Source organism: Lolium rigidum, chromosome 1 (genome assembly GCF_022539505.1).
Source record: "Lolium rigidum isolate FL_2022 chromosome 1, APGP_CSIRO_Lrig_0.1, whole genome shotgun sequence".
NCBI classification, from domain to species: Eukaryota; Viridiplantae; Streptophyta; class Magnoliopsida; order Poales; family Poaceae; genus Lolium; species Lolium rigidum.
This window is the reverse complement of record NC_061508.1, coordinates 44713092-44734865: the sequence shown is the minus strand read 5'-3', so window position 1 is coordinate 44734865 and position 21774 is coordinate 44713092. Positions and strand designations below refer to the sequence as shown.

Genomic DNA, 21774 nt, shown 5'->3' with positions numbered 1-21774 from the left:
TTTCATTTCGTAGTTGTCCTTTAAAGAAATGTGCAAGCATGCCTTATATGTATTTTCTTTTTTGTTATTTATGTGTTGGTACATTTTCAAGTTTTTTTTATTTAAATAGATTGCACTTTTCTCAAGAAAAGTGCAACTAGTAACCTATATTCGATGTGAGTTGCACCTTTTAAAAGAAATGTTCAACTCCATCCGATTTTAATATGAGTTGCATTTCTTCTCGAGAAATATGCAACTAGCAACCGGTTATTGATACGAGTTACACTTTTCCAAAGAAATGTGCAACTAGAAGTTCTTTTACACGGCTTGTACTTTTCATCAACAATGTGTAAAACTAGCGACCAATTTTTGGTATGAGTTGTACTTTTCTCAAGAAATGTGCAACTATCAATCTATATTTTATGTACACGGCTTGCACTTTTCTTCAACAATGTGTAAAACTAGCGACCGATTTTAATATGAGTTGCATTTTTTTCGAGAAATGTGCAACTAGGAACCGTGTATTGATACGAGTTACATTTTTCTACGGAAATGTACAACTAGAAGTTTTGTATTGGTTGCACTTTTCTCCAACAATGCGTAAAACTAGCGACCAATTTTTGGTATGAGTTGCACTTTTCTCAAGAAATGTGCTACTAACAATCTATATTCTATGTAAGTTGCACTTTTTTCAGGAAATGTGTAACTCCATCTGATTTCAATATAAGTTGCATTTTTTCGAGAAATGTGCAACTAGGCTGTGTATTGATACGAGTTACACTTTTCTACGAAAATGTGTAACTACAAGTTTTTATATTAGTTGCACTTTTCTCCAAAACTAGCAACGTATTTTCGGTATGAGTTGCACTTTTCTCAAGAAATATGTAAATAGCATATTTTTTGTCTTCATTTTTTGTTTGTTCTTCTATTTTAAATCGCTCGCACTTTTCTATTAAATTTCAGAAATGTTTAAAATTTAATTTTCAGTGAAGTACCAGTACTAGACTAATAAGTGGGATTGAAAGGGGGAGCGGTGTTTTGGAACATGGGTCCATATGCTCTCTATATTTCGAAATGCATCTTACATGCATTTTAAATTTAAAAAAAATTGAAACTAAAAGTTCGTACGTACATCTTCACGTGCTACGTGCTCACAAAGTCGTTTCATAAAAATCGACTTATCATGTGACGTGTGTAAAAAAGACAAAATTCAGTGCTAAAAATAATGTTTTTCACAAGATAAACTTTCTCTTTTTTATATAGACCACACAAAATATTGGTTTTTCGTGAAACTTGACGAACACACGTATATTATGAAGATGTACATGTAGAATTTTTTGTCCAAATTTTTCGACATTTCGAAATATAATTTTTAGTATAGGGAGCATACGCACCCGGGAGCCGAATTGAATTTCCGGGATTGAAACTATTATTAGTTAGCTCCGTCCAAATTAAAAGGACGTATGATGTGTTGTTCAACAGGTAGGAAGCTAGCTAGCTAGCAAAACATGGGGCATGTGCTGCTCTTCATGTTGCGTCATCAGCAAAATGATGCTGCTCACTGCATGCTTCTATGGCGTCGACTGAGACGTAACAAATTCTCAGTCAACTGCTCCCTAGCCACTCCCAAAGGAAAACTCCGTGTACTAGTAATTTTTAATTCACTAATTGTGTACATTCCAAATTAGTGATATTTTCATGTTGTGTTGATTGGAAATTAGTGATCTTTTTGCTTCAAACTTTTTTCATGCTTCAAAAGTTTGTCTGACCTCAAATTTTTTTCGTCCTCTGCAACTGTTGTAGTTCCATACTTCCATTATCCACCTGTGATAATATCTCATGAGTAATTATACATCTATGGACTACTCTTACGAAAATTAAAAAAAACACGGACCATCTCTTATACTACCTCCATCCCAAGGCTTAAGCCTTATATTTTTTTGGAAAAGTCAAAACAAGTAAAGTTTGATCAAAATTTTAGAATAATTTATCAATAAATATGATATTTCGTAGATAGCACATGCAAATATATTTCATTATGTATCTAATAATATTAATTTTGTATTTGACATGTTAATGATTTTTTATAAACACTTAGTCAAACTTAACAAAGTTTGACTTTCTTAAAAAAAATATAGGCCTTACGCCTTGGGATGGAGGTAGTAGCAGACATGGTGGAAATAAAAGTGTCGATCTCGATTGGATGATACTCCTTAATTGACACATATTAATCTAAATATGAATATATCTAAATGTATTTTGGTGTGTAATTACATATGAATCAAGGCCAATCTTGGAACGACTGAGAGTATATAGTGTGGAATTGCATGCCCTGGCCATTTCAACCAAAAGACCGATCTATTGGAAGAGACTAGTAAATTATATTTAACACCTTCCCTCACGTCTAGGCCGGTGTGCCTTTTTTTAAGATCTGGCACGGGCCTTAGACGTGTATCGTTAAAAAATTTAGGGAGGCCGCAAATATTTATTTTAAATACGGATTTGGCTAGGATTTGAACCCATGACCTTGTAGGTCTGATACTGACGTGGACATACCCTTTCGGGTAACCACTATTGCTATACCAGGTGTGGTTCATGCCCATGAAGCCTATAGTGCAACAAACTGTCAAAGCCCAAGAACCTGGCACATCAATCAAGGAAATCTCAAAGAAGGAAACCCCAAGATGTAGTCGACTAGGACTCTCCTAAACCCTAGCTTGGTTGTATATATAAAGCCAGACAGGAGCACCCCTTAAGGCATGTAATATCATATGAGATCGCAAGATAGACTAGACATAACTTCGTCTATGGCGACAACTTGTAACAATATTGTCATATACTGGATTGCTAGCAGGACATAGCGATCCTCCACTATGGGGACGTGAACATCAGCATGTCGTGTGCCTACACCCGTTTCCGGAATCTCCATCGTCATCTTCTCCCTAAAACCATAAGTCCATGTTCTATGGGCATTGCCGAGGTGAACCCTCGCCAGATACCATGTGAAATTGCATGCGCTAACCAGTTCAATCAAAAGAACGATCTTATGGAAGAAACTAGTCAATTATATTTAACACATAACTCCTACGACCGGTTCAGAAATAATAAAACAAAATACTACCATTTGATTATTCTGTCAAAACATGAAGAGAATGTAGAGAAGTTTTCTCTTGTACATTCTCCTGGCACTCGTGCCTCTTGTTTTGGAGGATAAATTAGAACGAGACCACTTGTGCGCTGCTGGTATAGCTTAATACATCTTTGAACGCCCATAAGTATTTCCAATGAACCAATCTGCCTGACTTGCATCCCGGTCACAACACAGGACCTTCTCGCACAGCTACCGTGTTCAGCAGCCAGCCATGAACATTGTTGCGGCCACGTCGTGAACCAAGTGGCACAGTCGACATTCTTCCAATCCATCTCCAAGACTCCAATGTCTCTCTGCAACGTACGACGACTCAAATCCAAAACCGCGGAGCCTGATGCATGCACACGCGCGACATATGGCTTTCTTTAACTCCTTTGACGCGCCAAAACATCACACCGCCATCACGTATTCACGTTGTCGTCTTTACGTCCCATACGCTCCTGCCTCCTATTTAACCCCGCGGAGAACGTGATAGACAAACGCACCAAACATACACAAGTCGAACGCACATCGATCACAGCTAGCTCAATGATCTCGCTCGCCATGGATGAGTCCAAGAGGACGTCGTTCGTGCCACTTCTCTGCCTCTTCTTCCTCCTCGTCGCCGCCGCGGCGCCAGGGTGTGCCGCGTACAACCCGCGCATGCTGTTCCTGGTGAAGCCCGACCCGATCGTGCTCCAGGACCACCACGGCACGCTGCTCACGGGGAACATCACCGTCAATATCCTCTACTACGGCCGCTTCGCCCCTGCGCAGCGCGCCATCGTCGCCGACTTCGTCCGCTCGGTCTCTGCGCCGGCGCCCCGTGCCGCCCAGGCCGGCCCGTCCGTGGCGTCCTGGTGGCGCGTCACCTCGCTGTACCGCGGCGGGGGCGCGCGCCTGATTCTCGGCCGGCAGCTCCTCGACGAGCGCATGTCGCTCGGTCGGTCCCTCTCGCTGCAGAACGTCACGGCGCTGGCGAAGGCCGCGGGGCACCACCGCGACGCCATCACGGCCGTTCTCACGGCGCCCGACGTCCTCGTGGACCCCTTCTGCATGTTCCGGTGCGGCGTCCACGACCACGCAAGCGCCGGCGCGCACGGCAGAGCGCGGTATACCTACCTGTGGGCGGGCAACCCGGCCAAGCAGTGCCCGGGCCAGTGCGCGTGGCCGTTCGCGAGGCCCGTGTACGGGCCACCGATGCCGCCGCTCGTGTCGCCGAGCGGCGACGTCGGCATGGACGGCGTGGTGATCAGCCTCGCCGCGCTGCTCGCCGGCACGGTGACCAACCCCTACGGGGACGGGTACTACCAGGGCGACTTGGGCATGGAGGCCGCGACGGCGTGCACCGGCATCTTCGGCAGCGGCGCTTACCCCGGCTACCCGGGGACGCTACTCAAGGATCCTGCCACCGGCGCGAGCTACAACGCCGTCGGGCTGGGCGGGAGGAAGTACCTGCTCCCGGCGCTGTGGGACCCGACGACGTCCAAGTGCAGGACGCTTGTGTAGGTGCTGTGAGCTCGTGACGACGCGCGTGAGACCAAGGAGGCAAAACGGATGCTATAGCACTCTAGATGCATGACATCGCGAAGAGAAATAAATGACTCATTTATTTATTTCCTGTTCCTTGTAATACTTCACTGTGTTTTGCATGTACTTGTCTCGTTTGATCCGTACTTAACGTAATTTGTTCTTTGAGCAGGAGAGGTTGTATTGTACTCTGTGAGTTTCATGCATTGTAGGATGATGCCAACCTTAAGGCTCCTTCGATTTATAGGATTTATGTAGGAATTGTGTAGGATTTAGATCCTAAGAGATTTTTTCTACACTAGTTATTTGATTCATAGGAATATATCATATAGGAAATAATTTTATAGGCATCTTGTAGTGCAAATCTTATAGAAAAAAAATAAGGTCATACATTATGGAAAATTCCTTTGTCGCAATCAAAGAAAACTCATCTTCTCATAGGATTCAACTAGGAATGACATCTTAATCCTATGTTTTTCATATTCCTATGATTTTCCTATCCTATGAATCAAAGGAGCCCTAATGAATTTTTCCGATGCACGTTCTACTCTGGCGTGCTTCGGAAATATTGGATGTTTTGGCTTTTCGACTCCATGGACCATGTGTGATTATTGCTAGCTAGTGTTGTTGTTTGACTTGTTTCATAATGCAAAATATGCTAAAAACATCCATGTTTCATTTCTTTCTGGATATAAAATGTGAGATCTATACAAATCAAGAAATTACATATGCAAAACATACTAGGTCAAACTTTACATCTGCAAAACTCACATTAGTTTTAGGATGTAGATGTTAAATTTTCTTTTCTACGTACTAGGTCAAACTTTGCATACCTTGACAATCAAAACTAATACGCACTTCTATATTTTAGCACAACGGAAGTATGTCTTTCACGTTTAGAACTCGACACCGGAACAACAACACGTCGAATAAAACTGTCAAATACTCGCACGAGGAAACAAACGTTCATGCAACGTAAGGTTCTCTCCCTCCACCGACGCTAGCCTCCAACTTTGTCGTCATCCGCTCGCCTCCTCTGTTCCCCCCCTCTAGAGAGCCCTCACCCACAAGCATTGGCGAATCTTAGGGGTTATTTGGTTCAGGGATATTCTCAAGTGGCTAGAGGTAGCCACTCGAATAAGTGGTTGCCAACTAGTTGGTTTAGAGTGTGAGAGAGGATAGGAATAACCAGTTTCTACAAATATTCATTCAAAACGGTGGCTCTAGCCCTCCACTAAAATGTGCCAGACGAGGCTAACCATTTCTAGTTCCCGTCAATAGCCTCATCGGAAAAGGTTTTTCACGCGGATTTCACCCCTCGCCGATCCGTGAAAGAAAGGAAACCCCAACATACAAACATACAATTTTCATATGCAATTTCACAAAACTCTTAGTGGTTGCCATTTGTTTATAACCGATGGTTCATAAATTCTAATTGTGAAACAAATATTTCTGCCGCAAGCATGGGGTATCATCTAGTTATATATATGAAGGCTGTCATTGACTACTAATTAGGTACTTGGAGAGGTCAAGTGGACATATATAATTTGATTATCCCAATTGAGAAGGTCGGATAATCCGCGGAAAATAGCGGATACTATCCGTTGCCATATCCATCGGATATCGGCACATGCAATATCCATATCCGCGTCCATATATGTTGCATTTGAAAAATTGTACTCTCTCCGTCCCATGAATATTTGAAAGGAAATTATGTGTACCATTTACCTCCCTACTTTGAGTACACCACAGCCCAGTTTTCTTTTGACATACTGTACTACATTCAGCCCAGTACACTGGAAGTACCGGAGGAGCCTTGCCACCCAGAGAGGCATACATATTCCACGTATCATCCCAGCCCAACAGAGGAGAGGAAACCATTTCCGCCGTGACGCACGCAGTTCCTCTTCTCCAGCGTCAGTCAGTGCCTTCCCCGAGTCACCCACCCCTCCTCACCGACCCAAACCAGCCGTCTGCGATCCCCCGCCGCCGCCGCATCGCCGCCGGCAGTCATGTCCAACCCCGATTCGACCTCGTCGTCCACCCCGCCTCCCTCCCACGCCGCCCACATCCACACCCCGCTCTGCCGTTCCTGCGGCGCGCCCGCCGCCGCGCCCACCCCCGCCCCCTGGTCCGGGGACTCCCCGCCGCCCGCCTACCGCCCCATCCGCATGCCCGCCATAAACGCGCCCACCAACACCGCCGCCATCGTCCTCTCCCCGGTCCCGCAGCCCCTCCCGGTACCCCCCGCCGCGCCGCCCTTCGCCTTCCAGGCCCCCGCCAAGCGCATCACCTCCCCGGACGACATCGCCCGCTTCCACGCCTCCACCCACGGCCGCCACTTCCTCGGCTTCGTCGCCTCGCTCTCCGCCTCCGTCCACGGCCGCAAGCTCTCCGACCCGCTCCCGTCCCCGCCCTCCCCCGCGGTCTCCGCGCTCCTCGACCTCATCTCCGCGCTCTCCGCCTTCGTCGCCTCCACCCCGCCCTTCCCGCACGGCTCCCGCTACGGCAACCCCGCCTTCCGCCTCTGGCACGAGAAGCTCGCCGACTCCGTCACCAACCTCATCTCCCCAATCACCGCCACCGCCGCGTCCCCCTCAGCCCTCACCGGCGCCGAGATCGAGCTCGCGCCGTACCTGCTCGACTCCTTCGGCAACGGCTCCCGCATCGACTACGGCACGGGGCACGAGACCAACTTCGCCGCCTTCCTCTACTGCCTGGCGCGCCTCGGGCTCATCACCGAGGACGACTACCCCGCCGTCGTGCTGCGGGTGTTTGCTGCCTACCTCGACCTCATGCGCACGCTGCAGGACACCTACCTGCTGGAGCCTGCGGGGTCGCACGGCGTGTGGGGGCTAGACGATTACCATTTCCTGCCCTTCGTATTCGGGGCTGCGCAGCTCATCGATCACAAGTACATGAAGCCCAAGTCCATCCACAACCCAGACATCTTGGACAACTTCTCCAAGGAGTACATGTACCTGGCGTGTGTCATGTATGTTAAGAAGGTCAAGAAGGGGCCCTTCGCCGAGCATTCGCCCATGTTGGATGATATCAGCGGCGTGCCGCACTGGAAGAAGGTCAACAGCGGGCTGCTCAAGATGTACAAGGCTGAAGTGCTGGAGAAGGTGCCCATCATGCAGCATTTCCTCTTTGGGTCACTCATCAAATGGTATGGATCATCCTGCATACTCTTTGATTGCGCTTTAATAATATATGTGAATCCAGTTATTGCATTTTGTTAGCCAGCGCAACACAAGGGTATGGGAAACTACTATCGAGGAAATCGATGAGCGATTAGTTAGTGCTTCAGTTCTCTTCCCCGAGTAAGCTTGAAATTAGCATAGTGAATGCGAGGGTGGAACAAGTTCTAGTAAGGGGCCCCATAGTCATAGAAGCAAGACATATTTTGGGCACGATATTATGTGCCACCTATCTCGATATAATAGCAACTACAATGAGAACTGAAAATTTTGGATCCATATGCATATTTTGAGTGAGTAGGAACAAAGTAGCAACTGAAAGTTCTTGAGGAAAATGCAACGATTAATCTGCACAACATTGTTTAGTTATTTCGTTGGAACGCAAATTTGTGCACATGTGCTGTAATGTCTAGGTATTATATTATATTGTCTTTAGATAGCTTCTGATTGAAATTCTGTTGTTAAAAACTAGAATAAACCTGAATCAATCAAATTGTGATCTGACTTTGGTCAAATGATATGGATCATCAACATTCTTTAATTGCGGTTTAATATATCTGAATCCAGTTATTGCATTTTGTTAGCCGGCACAACACAAGGGTATTGGAAACTACTATCAAGGAAATGGATGAGCGATTAGTTAGTGCTTCAGTTTTCTTCCCCGAGTAAGCTTGAAATTAGCATAGTGAATTTGAGAGTGGATCAAGTTCTAGTAAGGGGCCCCATAGTCATAGAAGCAAGACATATTTCGGGCACGATATTATGTGCCACCTATCTCGACATAATAGCAACTACAATGAGAACTGAAAATTTTGGATCCATATGCATATTTTGAGTGAGTAGGAACAAAGTAGCAACTGAAAGTTGTTGAGGAAAATGCAACAATTAATCTGCACAACATTGTTCAGTTATTTCCTTGGAACACAAATTTGTGCACATGTGCTGTAATGTCTAGGTATTATATTATATTGTCTTTAGATAGCTTCTGATTGAAATTCTGTTGTTAAAAACTAGAATAAACCTGAATCAATCAAATTGTGATCTGACTTTGGTCAATCTTGGGGCGATTTGATGAATTAGTTAAAAGTCAGGAATCATGTGAACCTACAGATATGACTGAGCTATATCAGGCAGTAAATGGATGTCAATACTTCTTGATTAACACCTAATATATGTCTTTGGAAGTGGTTTTGTTAATCCAGCAGACTTTTTTGATTCTTTAGATGCAATGCACTGTTGGAAGGAGACAATTCCTATATTTAAATATCTAACTCCATTTGAAAAACAAACTGTTATGCTAAAATTTCTGCTCTTTCAGGCTGCACTTACCATTTATTTTGTTATGAAAAAAGAGTTGACAAAAGAAGTTTAGCATTTTTGCCAGTCATGTGAAATCTCTTCTTTAGCATTTTAATGGAACTTTTAATACATTTCTATCGATTTTCTGTTGGGAGAAGTACAATTTTCCTGTTGCGGTTATAGGAAATATGCTATGAAGACGTTTTCAATTTGCTAGTATGTCCTCAAGAGCGTGGAATAAGCCACCACAATACCAAACTAAGCCTTATATATCTGTCCTGTCATGAAAGAAATCTCAGCTAGCAATCACCTCTCAGATAATTTCTAGCGCGTGCTTCAGTTGATAGCACGAGTTAATGCAACATACGGAGAAATAGTCGACTAGTCTTACCGTTTTTGTCTGTCTTGGACCTCCATGGTGGTATCGTTGATCATCTTAGCTTGTTGTCATGATTATTAAGATCAATCTGGCCATTTCATGGTCAGATTTTGCATTTCTAACACTACCGCAGCTGAATTTGTTATTTTCGTTTCTCAAGCTGTGAGTTGAACATGTTAGATGCAAGCTATGTCTCTATACCCAATTGGGCTATGAATTGGGCCCTTAGTACTGCAATTTTTCTGTCATGTTGGATGTATGTATGTCTACTAAATTATTTCCAGAACTTCTTAGAACAAGTAGCATTGGTTTTCGATTTTGGGTGCACAGGTTGCACAAAAAACTCAGGGCAAACTCAGGTCACATAAACTTTCTGGAGATTCTGCATTCTTCACCATTGGTCTGCCTCCAGTTAACTGGGATGCGCATATTGCACATTAGTACCGCTTGGGACTGCATCAGTAGTCAGATGACAACAGTACAACAATAAAGTTCTTCTGTGATGTGGTCAATTTAACATACGTACTTATGTGAACACAGTGAAAGAACCACTGGGAAAAAGGGTTAGAAACTGCTTAGCTCCGCAGCATGCTGGCATGTTAAGTTATTGACACCTTCTATGCCCCCAAGTCAAAGTACTCTCTGGTCTCTAGTACAGTATACTAGACCAAGGGAAGATAGACTTTTTGTGCCATGTGATTAGAGAGAAACATTTTTGTGCTAGTTTAGAAGTTTTTTTACTTACTCTTTACCGCAATAAATCCTCTATTTGGGATGGATTCCCATTGCTTGGGCTATGGTAGAGGGCGCGGGTATCATAGAGACCTCAGCCTGTAAGTAGCTAACTCAATTTGAGAAAGGAACTGTCATGCTAAAATTTCCGCTCTTTCAGGCTGCACTTATTATTTTGTTATGAAAAAAGTGTTGACAAAAGAGGTTTTGTATTTTTGCCAGTCATTTGAAATCTCATCTTTAGCATTTTAATACATTATTGTCGATTACTTCTGCTGGAAGAAGTACAATTTTTCTGTTGCGTTTATAGGAAATACGCTATGAAGATGTTCTCAATTTGCTATTATGTCCTCAAGAAAGAAGAAACCGTGGAATAAGCCACCACAATACCAAACTAAGCCTTATATATATGTCAATAGTCTAGTAGTCTTATCATTTCTCTCTGTCTTGAGGCCTATAGATGAATTGGTTGCAAGTACAAGCTTGTTTTCATGCTATCATGCACCAGAATTTATGAAAAACCCATGATAGAAGTTCTATAAAAAAATCTAGAAATAATTGAATACATTGACACAATATATATCTACAATGTCAAAAAAGGTTTTTCATAAATTTAACTCACAGCTAGAGAAACAAAAAAGGCATCATGCCATGCACAATAGTTGATTCTGATTGGGGTCTGAATTGTACGGTTAACACTACTGCAGCTGAATTTTGTTATTTTCGTTTCTCAAGCTATGAGTTGAATATGTTAGATGTATGCTATTTCTCTATACCCAATTGAGCTATGAATTGGGCCCGTTAAGAGCCATCTCCACCATCTCCACCGGCGCTCCCCAAATAGGCGCTGGCAGGGGCGCCGGCACTACCGTATTCGGGCCGCCGGCACTGCATCCTTCATTTGGGGATGGTGTTCCCACACCGGCGCCCCCCATATGGTAGCCCCCAATAGAAATTCATATGTAAATAACATTTGAAAAACGAAATTCATACGAATATTGACTAGTTTTATACAAAAGTGACTCGAATTTAAACTAAAAACTAAAAAAAACTAGCGTCGTGCGGCGAAGGCGCTGAAGTCAAGGTTGTCTGCGTCGCCGCCTCCGTCGGAGGAGGAGCTGAAGGACCAGCCGTCCTCCTCCTTTGGCGCCGGCAGCTTAGAAGGACCAGCGAGGTTGACGAAGTTCTCGCCGTGGTCCTTGGCGGACCACACCGCGACCTGCCGCGGTCCAGCGTGATGTGCTGGTAGTCCTCGCCGACGGAGCAGCCGATGATGACGTGCTGACATGGGAAGTCCTCTGGGTCGTCGCCACCACGGAGGGTCGCCTGCGCCTGCGCCTCCATCTCCCACCACCTCTTCTTCGCCAGCGGAAGTAGTGGCGAGCCCGCGGCGTCCTCCTCCTTGGGGCGGTGGCGCTGAACCGTCCCTGTCGTCCTCCAAGCCGGAGCTGAAGATGCGCGCCTCGTCCGGTCGTGGATGACGACGCTGCCCGAAGGAGGCGCGTGCGTGGCCGAGCGCGTGCGGTCGCTGGCGATTGACGATACGGTGCACGAGCTCCCAGACGCCGGCGGCCGGCGCCTCCGGTGCCATGCACTCCGCCTGCGGGTAGTACGGCGGGACGCGTCGGGAGTCGCCGTAGATGCGCTGGCGGTAGCCGTACTCCGCCAGCGTCGCGTCAACGTCACGACCTTGCCACCAGGCCCGCCAGCCGACGTGGCTAAAACGGCCGGCATCGCGGCCGGCCGAACGCGCGAGCTCGATGGCGCGCTTCTCTTCGAAGCGTCGCGGCCATATCGAGGTGGTGAGTGCGTTTGCCGGCTGGCTTTTGTCGGCCGGCGACATATGCGCCCGCCGCTCGGCGATGAGGGCGCACATCTCCGGTCCAGCCGGTGGCAGCGGCGGCATGGCGTAGCCTGCGTTGGACATGTGCCACCTGTGCGGCAGCTTGAACTGCAGCAGCACGGGGATGCGCTGCCAGTAGAGGATGTCGGCCTCATCGTAGGTCAGTTGCAGTGACCGCCGCTGCCACTAGCCTCGACATTGTGTGCCATCACAATGTGTTTACGCCGCGGCGTCTGCGAGATTGGTGGTCGCGGCGGCTAGCATTGGAAGACAGGGGAGAAGAGGAGAGAAGTGCGCCGGTGCGGTTTTAAGGGCGGCGGCGGACGCGCATTGAAGGCGCGTGGGGGAGGTGGGTGGTCGCCGATTGGCGAGTTGCTGTCCTTGTCGCCGCTTCGGTTTCCGAGCGGAGCGGTTGACGCCGACGACCGTTCGGCACGCGTCGTTTTTAATGCGACCCGTCGCTTTGAGTCACTGCCAAGACGGCCCCACCCACGAAAACCGTCGTGTCGCGAGGCGACGGCGCGCCCGATTTGCGCCCTTTGCGAAGGGGTCGGCACGGGTTTACCGGCGCTTCTATTGGGCTCGAAAACGCGTTGGCGCTTTTTGGGGCGCGCTGGTGCAAGCCCATTTTGGCTGCCGGCCCCAAAAAAGCTATCGGGGCCGCCATGGGCGCCCCGGTGGAGATGCTCTAATAGTGCAATTTTTCTGTCATGTTGTGTGTATGCTATGACTACTAAATTATTTCCACAACTTTTCAGAACAAGTAGGATGGGTTACTCTACTAAATTATCTCCACAACGTTTCAGAACAAGTAGGATGGGTTTTTTACGATGGGTGCAGGGGCACAAAAAACTCAGGTCACACAGACTTTCTGGAGATTCTGTATTCTTGGCCATTGTTCTACCTCCAGTTAACTGGGATGCACATATTGCACATTGGTACCGCCTGGGTACTTCTTTAGTAGTCAGATGACAACGGTAGAACAATAAGGTCGTGTATTATCTTCTGTGATGTGGTCAATTTAACATACGTACTTATGCGAACACAGTGAAAAGAACCACTGAAAAAGGTTTTAAAACTGCTTAGCTCCACAGCATGTTGGCATATTGACACCTTCAAGGCTCCCAAGTCACAGTACTCTCGGAAGATAGACTTTATGTTCCATGTGATTGGAGAGAAACATTTTAGTGCAAATTAAGCGCGTGAAGTATTTTTTACTCACTCTTTATCCTAATGAATCCTCCATTTGCGGGTGCTCTTTTCGTAGTAATAGAGGCCTCTCAAATGTCTGAAGTACAAAACTAGTACTGTTGGAGTACACGTTGGTAAGGACCACCCGTGTACGCTTACAGTTGTGTCTTTTTTGCTTTCTACTTGACCACCGGAGTTGTGCTCGTACGCTTCCAACTGTATCATACATTAATGTTGTCTTCAACATTTTGGACTATGTGATGTGACATCGGGTCTCTATGTTCGATTTTTTTCAGGGAGGATTGAGGCTGATAATCTCTGTGCGTCGAGGCCAATCTCCAGGGCACGCACCATGCTCTGCAAGCAACCAAGTACCACCCTCCTCCGTGATGCAAAGACTGATGTACAGCGATGCTGCTCCATGCCAGTAGCAGACAGACCTATAGACGTTATCTTTCCATCTATAGCGCCATGGGCTGCTGGTTACGAGATGTGTGCTTTCTGCAGCTAGTGCAGTGTAGTGTTCTCATCATCACGCTGCTATCTATGTTGCTTGAATTCTTGGACCTGTCCCTATTCGCCTTGCATTTCCTGAGGACAAGCTAGTAGTATGTAGCAGTACCATTGAATAACACCCTTCGTTGCGTTGAGGCTTTTGATGTAGATGACTGGAGCGAAACAGTTTCTCCGTTGTGTTTCCCGTGACTGCTTACGCCAAAGCTAACCCAGGCAGCTGCGTGTAAAGCTGTGTTTTACCTAATGCTTGTAGTCGTTGCAAAATTCTAACTACCACCAGCTCGTACCTGTTTGTCTCATATGTCTCTTGCAGCATGATGGGGGTTGATTCCTTTTGCATGTGATCCCGCAAGCGACATTGAGTGGCTTACCGGAGTAGATAATTGCGAGGGGCTACAAGCCAACTGGTAATATTATCGTCCTGGTGAGACAACTTTTTCTTGTGCTCTGTGTTTCTTCAGTGGTGGTGCTGCAACCAGGTCATGGATTATCCGCTGGACATTATCTTCCAGCAGAAGCCGGGCTCATTTGAGTGTGAAGAAGGGAAGAAATCGGCATGGTTAAGACACTGCTTGGTTGGCTCACTGTTGAATGCACATTAAAACTCTTTACCCTCTCAGCGTCTTTCTTTTATGATCTGTCAGAGCAATCACCGATGTGTTCCTCATCTTGGTTGGTAGAGCATCTCCACCTGCGCGCCCATACCGATCCCGATAGCGGGGGCCGGCAAATGGGCTCACACTGATGCGTCCAAAATAGCGTCGGTGTTTTTTCGAGCCCAATGGAAGCGCTCCGTGCCGGGCCCTTCGTGAAGGGCGCGCCAGCGCCTCGCGGCACGGAATTTTTTTGGGCGTGGTGATGATAGGGCGCCGCGCGGGAGATTTACCACCACGACGTCGGGCTGGAAACTCTCCCGCCATGACGCCGCGCGGGAAACTCTCCCGCCACGACGCCAAGCGGGAGGTTTCCCGCCTCGCCGCCGGTCTATATTATCCCTCCTCCTCTGCCTTATTGGCGCAAAAATCTAAACCCTAAAAAATACCACAAAAAAATACCACAATGTTCGATGCGTCGGAGGAGGCGGCGCTAGAGGCGGCCGTAGAAGTCGTGGAGGAGGACCTGCAACTCGCAGAGTACGAGGCGTGGGAGGAGGCGGCGCTAGCAGCGACCATAGATGCATACGAGTGACCGCCGCTGGAGGCGAGGCGGCGTCACCAGGAGGCGAAGTGGCAACGCCGGTGGGAGGTGAGCCAGCAGTAGGGGTGGGAGCAGCTTGCGCTGCAGCAGTTGATGTGGGAGGAGCAGCAGCGTCAGGATGAAGTCTACGAGCGGCGGCGTTTGGTGGAGATGCAGCTGCTGCTACGGAGGCAAGAGGTGGAGCACCGTCAGCGGCGGGAGGAGCTGGAGCAGCAGCAGCGTCAGGAGGCGGTGGCCGCGGATAGAACCGCCTACTTGATGTTCGTGGCGGAGAGAGCATCGAGAAATCGACGACGAAGGAGTAGTGGAGAGAGCATCGGAGAGAGCAGCGGGCGGTCGTCCACCTCCATGGAGCTGGGTGGCCAATAGGTAGTAGGTTAGAGATGAAGCAGGTTTCATATATCATCCGGGGTCGGGAAGTGAATAATGTTTTACTCGAATTTGCCCTAAAATATTATTCATTCCTCGGTCCTGAATGACATGAAAATAAAACTACAAGAAAATGTTTAGTTTATCTAAAAAAAACTCCTATCGAGGCCACCAGTTCAGGAATATCGGTGTGCGAACAACACCCACAAATAGAGGATACAGTGCTTCATACGACAGTGCTAAGGGCATCTCCAACCGCGCGACCCAAACCGCGCCCGCGCGTCCGTTTGGGTCGAGCCGAACAAAAACGCGGCCCAGCGCGGGGACGCACCGCAAAAGCGGACGGCCGCGGCGTCCGGAACGACGCAAACCCGGCCCAAATCTGGGCTAGGTTTGCGTGGCCGCGGATGGCACGCGCCGTCCGCTCGCGTCCGCGCGCTGAGTCGCCTCGTCTCCTTGGGCCCACCGTCGGTGACCAGGGAGACTATTAGATGGGGACTGGAGGGGATCTGGCCCTCCACTCTAGTCCCCACTCCACTCCCCGAGCAAAAACCGCCGCCATGGCCCCGAAGCTACGGTTCGCTCCAGGAGCGAACGACGACGAGGCGAGCAGCACCCGCCGTCGTCCGCCGGCGTTGCGGCCATCGGGAGGATACCAGCGCGGCCTCCACATCGGAGAGGCCGCCCGCGGCGGTGCGGCATTGCCGCAACCGCCGCCTCTCCTCGAGCCGAGCCGGAGTCCTCGGAGGAGGACCCGGACCTCCGCGCCGCCCTCATGATCTCGGCGGCGGAGGAGAGAGGCGCAATGGCCGCACCTCCATGCGGCCATTCGCACCTCCGAGATGGAGGAGGCGGCGCGGCGGGAGGTCGAGGAGGCGGAGGGCCGGGCGCTCACGCCTGTGCCAGCCGAGCGGTACGGGAGGAGGAGGAGGCGACGCGGCGGGAGGAGGCCGAGCGCCGCGGCCGAGCGAGGACCGCCGCCAGAGGGCGGCGGCGGCAGGAGGACGGGCGGCGGCGCCGGGAGGCCGGGCGCCGCGCCCGCGGAGAGACGCGGCGCCTCGGGGAGGAGGCGCCGCTCCGTGCGCCGGCCGCGGCGTCGGGTGGCTCCCGGACCCCCACTCGCCGTGGGAGGAGGCCCCGTGGTCTCCGTGGCCGGAGTCCCCGGCGCGCTCCAGCCACAACAGCGCGTCGCCGCCCGGGGTGGACGACGACGACGTCGCCGACGACGCCCACAGGGGCTAGGCGGCGCACCGGCGGCCACCGCGCCGCCGACCTAACCCTAATAGAGGGTTTTAATTATTAGTATAAATTTAAAAGCCCATATAGGGGCTTCTTTTGTTAGTTATTTGCCCAAAATAGGGCTATGTATAAATTTGCCCAAAATAGGGCATATGTTTTAATCAAATTTCGTTTAAATTTGTTTTTTTTCTTTTGTTTTCGTGTTTATCGGATTATGCGATGCGTCCGCGCGTTGGGCGCAGCGCGCGACCCAAACGGACACGCGGACGCGGGCCGCTGTCCGCGTGTCCGGCCGGCGACCCAAACGGCCCAAAACGGACAGCCCAGCGCGTCCGTTTGGGTCGCGCGGTTGGAGATGTCCTAAGAGCATCTCCAGTCGCGTCCCCCAAACCGTCCCCCAAAGGGATTTGGGGCGCGCCGGACAAAAAAAGCGTTCCAGCCGCGTCCCCCAAAGCCCATTTTTGTCCCCGATACGGTGTCCGGCGCCCCGAGCCCGTCCCCGTCCCACAGGGGACGCTCCGGGGACGCCGGACACAACGAAAAGCGAGGCGGGCTCCCACATGTCGGCGACTATTTGCATAAACCGTTGGTTCGCGCCTCTTTTCTCGTCGCTCCTTCCTTCCCGCGCCTCCCACCCCACCGCCGCCGCTGGATTTCCCGGCCGTTTGGGCGTCCGATCCGTGCTGCGAGTCGGCCACCGTTGTCGCGGCCGGGGCTCCCGCCGGTCGTGCCGCCGCCGCCGCGTCGCCGGCGTCTCCCGAACGCGCCGTCAAATCCGCCCCACCTCCGCGCACAGAAGGTGCTCGACGACTTGCCGGTAGGCGCGATTGGTCGCCGTTTGTTGCGTCGTCCGCCTCTGGCGCAATTTTAACCATTGATTTTGCTTTAGCCATGGACAACGACGATGAGATGGTTGCCCTGGCTGGCCGGAGGACGAGCAAGCGTTCGACGACGACCTGCGGAGCATTTGCCGATCATCGCGTCCCTCCAGGACATGCTTGACGCCGAGGCGGAGAAGAGGAAGAGAGCCGCGCCGCGGAGGATCAAGGCCGGGAAGAAGGAAGTCGAAGCCCGGCGAGAGGATGGAGGGGCATGCCATGCCGCACAACGACTACTTCGCCGACGGGGCAACACATGCCGACAATTTTCGGCGCCGGTACGGGATGAGCAAGGGCCTGTTCATGAATATCCTCCACGGCGTTCGAGAGTTCGACCCCTACTTCAAGCTCAAGCTCGACGCCGTAGGCGTTCTCGGGTTCTCATCCATTCGAAGTGCACCGCCGCCATGAGGATGCTTGCATACGGAGCACCCGTCGATACACAGGACGACTACCTTCGCATGAGTGAGTCTACCGCCATTGAGTGCATGTACAAGTTTTGCCGAGCTGTGGTGGGAAAGTTTGGCAAATACTACTTGAGAGGGCCAACCGAGGAAGAGATCGCAAGGATCATGGCACAAAATGCCGCCGAGAGGATTTCCGGAATGCTTGGAAGCATCGATTGCATGCACTCGGGCATGGAAGAACTGCCCGTTTGCTTGGCAAGGTATATACAAAGGGCGTCATGGATATTGCAGGTGTGGTGCTTGAAGCCGTAGCGGATTATGACCCGTGGATTTGGCATTCTTTCTTTGGCATGGCGGGATCACACAATGACATCAACGTGTTGCGACGGTCTCCGGTGTTCAGCAGACTAGTGGAAGGGCATGCTCCACCATGCAACTATGAGATCAATGGCCACCAATATACCAAAGGCTATTATCTAGCCCATGGTATATATCCAAAATGGGCCACTTTTGTCAAAACAATCTCGAATCCATCAGTGTCCGAAGAATTCTCACTTTGCTACACGACGGAGGCTTGCAGGAAGGATGTCGAGCGGGCATTTGGTGTGCTTCAAGCACAATTTGCCATTGTCCGAGCACTCGCTCTAAGCTGGTCTCACGACCAAATGTGGGAGGTGATGCGAGGCTTGTGTGATCATGCACAACATGATCATCGAGGATGACCGCAAGAATCATGTTAGGTCACATGTTGGTCCCTATGAGTGTCAAGGCCCTCTCGCACGAGGTTGATCATGAGTTGCCCGCAGATTTTGCCGATTTTCTCGCCATGCACGCGAGATCCGTGACGAAGCAATGTGCATGAGCAACTTCAAGCTGATCTCGTTGAGCATTTGTGGAGGATCAAAGGAAATACCGTGGCACCTTGATGTATCATCTAGCCCTTTTTATTATATTTGATTACTTGTTTTATTGTTTATTGTAATTTAATTTGAAAACAATCCTCGAAAACATTTTTTTCATATGCTACATTTGATATAAATGGTTTATGTGTTAAAAAATATTTTAAATGTTTGGGGCGGCGTTTGGGGACGCGGTCTGGGGGCGACGTCCCCCAAACGCGGCACGAACAAAACACGTCCCCCAAACGCTCAATCCGGCGCGGTTTGGGGGACGCTTTGGGGGACGCGACTGGAGATGCTCTAACACCTCTACTGGCGACTATTTAGAGGCACCGGTGGAGATACTCTAGAGCTGAAGAGCGAGGCCAAGCGGTGCCTGCTGCCCTGCACAGAGCACTGACCGGCGAAGCAACTATAAATGAGAAACACAGATGGGTGAATGATCCCTGTACGCATCCTTGACGTAGTACCCATCGGATCGGCAGCATTGCTCTCAAGTCTCAACTGCTGTGCTGCGGGAGAGTTGGCGAGAGCATTTACTTCGAGACACGGATTGCTTGCAAACTCTGGTCACATAAGATAGAGAACAGACACATTTTACCTGTTCTCTCGCAGTAAAACGATACTCTGATGTTACTGAAAAAAATGCTGTGCCACAGTCCAGATGCGCAGTTCTGTCAACCAGCACGAGGTGTTACGGTTTTCACAGTCTCCACTGTAATTTCAAATTAATGGCAGAGCTCCTGTCAGTTTTTCTTTTCTGAAGCAAAAGATACGTCCAGGGGACGACAGGTAAGATCTGAACTTGAAGTCCAAACATGTGGGGTGAAGAACACGATGAAAAACATGAAGGAGCAGTGCACGAAAGGGTAAAAGCCTTTGCAAAGCACACAGCAGCAAGCAACAGTACCGAAGGGTGTGTTCAAGTACATCTGGTGTACCATTCACTCAGGTTTTGACATTGACATGACCTGAGAACTAGCTCACTAACTCCAAAGTCCAAACTAATGAGGTTAGCTAGGCTGTAGTGGCAAACCAGCGAGACCAGATGCGACATTATTCGATTAGATTGAACGTTAACTCCCAAAGATCTTCTTGATTCTGATACATCTTTCCATGACGTATCCTTAAAAAAATATGTTGGCGTCCCCATTGAAGTATTTTTAGTGGGAGAGAGGGTGACCTTCACGTGTCCCAGGGTACCATGTTGCTGCTGGCCAGCGGCGCACGCATCCTTAATTTGGTATTAGCGTGTACCTACAAGTAAGCAAGTAGTTGTGGTTGTGATGCCGAAAGGAGTGGCACGATGTGCACAACACTTTCTTCTTTTTCAGAAATGCAAGTTTGTGAACAGGATGACAGACATGTTGACCTAGTTGACGTTTCATTTGAATTTCCAGCCACCACTGTGTATCCACGTGTTGGAGGAAAACCCAAGTCCCCTTTCACATGGCAAGTTTATAGATTTATTGGTGAAGGTATGGATTCCCCAGAGAAGGTCAAGTGGAGGTATTTCAGGGCATGTTTGGTTCACGTGATTTTCAAAATAAAGGAATAGAAAAAATGTAGAAATATAATGGCATGAGATGTCCGATCCTAAATGAACTGAAAACACCATAGTTTGCAATACATGTCATTTGGTTGCATCAAGGGAAAATCTCGGGAATAAGGATTGTGTGTATGTCCTAGAGAGAAAAAGACCTTTTTATGAGTTTAGACCCAAGGGATATTTTCCCATGGAATTGCATTCGAACTAGATTATAGAAAAAAAAAATCATATGGATTCAAATCCTACAAACTAAACAAGGACTACAAAGGAATGGAATCCCCAAAAATTCATGTGAGATTCCTTTGAGCCAAACACATGACCTCAGCTGTAACCTTCTTTTCTTTCTTACAGTGGTTTAAGCTTCAACTTAATATCACATACCATATGAGTATAATGATATCCTTCTCACAGGGGAGGATAAATGATTTTCTTAGCATTGCGGTGATTATGATGATCTTGTTTGTCAGTTTTGCTTAGTTCACCATTTGCTTAAATAAAGTTTCCTGCTTCCCTAGCTTTCTTGGAAAAGATTATACTATCTTATTAATAAAAAGATGTCATATATTTGTCAAATTTAGATTTATGTAGATACTATTTAGTGAGTGCTTAGATACATCTTAATTTAGATAAATTTAAGACATCCTTTTATCAACGGAAGGTGTACTATTATTTTCACATAAAAATATACGGTCAAAGATTCACTCTGAATATTGTGTCGATGTCTAAACGACATTTTATTAGGAGGCATGCTCGCATGTGCGCACATGTGTCCTTCTTGCAGTAGAAAATGGTTCTCACAGCCTGAAGTTATATGAATCTCGGATGAACAATAAAATCATTAAAATAATACATAATTAAAAATGTTTTTTATAAGACATCCATGTTCGTGGATTCCACGTGTCGGGAAGAGTAAAAAACAAATGGTGTGTCCTAGGCATCAAAAAACCATGTTGTCCTAAGAGAGGATTTTTTAGCACTAAATTTGTTTTTGCACATAGGTCGCAAAACTGATCATTTGGTCCATGAGAATTTTACGTGTAGACATAAAACGTGGACCTTGACATGACAGTTTTTTCTCAGGTTTCTTTTTTACATCGGGAGCGTCATGTCCTTTCACAACTTTGTGGAAAAAAATATTCTTTCACAAGGGAGCATGCTCTTGTGAGCCGATTTCGAGTATCGGACATGGCTCCCTCATTTTATGTTGAATCTGCACTTGGAACGGTGGAGGGAGCACGTAGAGCTGCAGCTAAAGTAAAGAGGGCCAGAGGGGCTAGGTTGTGATGTGAGTTTAGAGGACCCAGTCGAGCCCATCACGTCTTCAAGTGGACGCCACCATGTAGGAGCGTAGGACGAGAAGCCAAGTGTATGTCGACGTCGATTATAGTATAGTTCTATAGCTAGAACCTCAAAGTTCTCTAGCGCAGTGCTGGC

The 21774-nt window shown here is 48.5% G+C and overlaps 2 protein-coding genes across 2 annotated transcripts; both read left to right on the top strand.

Annotated features, from left to right (window-relative positions):
* Nucleotides 1–3673: 3673 nt before the first annotated feature.
* On the top strand, nucleotides 3674–4618 carry LOC124707369 (protein EXORDIUM-like 2). Its single transcript, XM_047239030.1, has one exon. The coding sequence runs from the start codon at nucleotides 3674–3676 to the stop codon at nucleotides 4616–4618; it is 945 nt and encodes a 314-aa protein (XP_047094986.1).
* A 2033-nt stretch (nucleotides 4619–6651) lies between these two features.
* LOC124672130 (serine/threonine-protein phosphatase 2A activator-like) lies at nucleotides 6652–14046 on the top strand. The gene is made up of 2 exons (XM_047208408.1): nucleotides 6652–7811; nucleotides 13583–14046. The coding sequence occupies exons 1-2, from the start codon at nucleotides 6652–6654 to the stop codon at nucleotides 13590–13592; spliced, it is 1170 nt and encodes a 389-aa protein (XP_047064364.1). The 3' UTR covers nucleotides 13593–14046.
* Nucleotides 14047–21774: the final 7728 nt, after the last annotated feature.

Excerpts from the sequence above, each read along its gene's own strand:
- LOC124707369 (XM_047239030.1), top strand. The coding sequence starts at position 3,674 with ATGGATGAGTCCAAGAGGACGTCGTTCGTGCCACTTCTCTGCCTCTTC.
- LOC124672130 (XM_047208408.1), top strand. The coding sequence starts at position 6,652 with ATGTCCAACCCCGATTCGACCTCGTCGTCCACCCCGCCTCCCTCCCAC.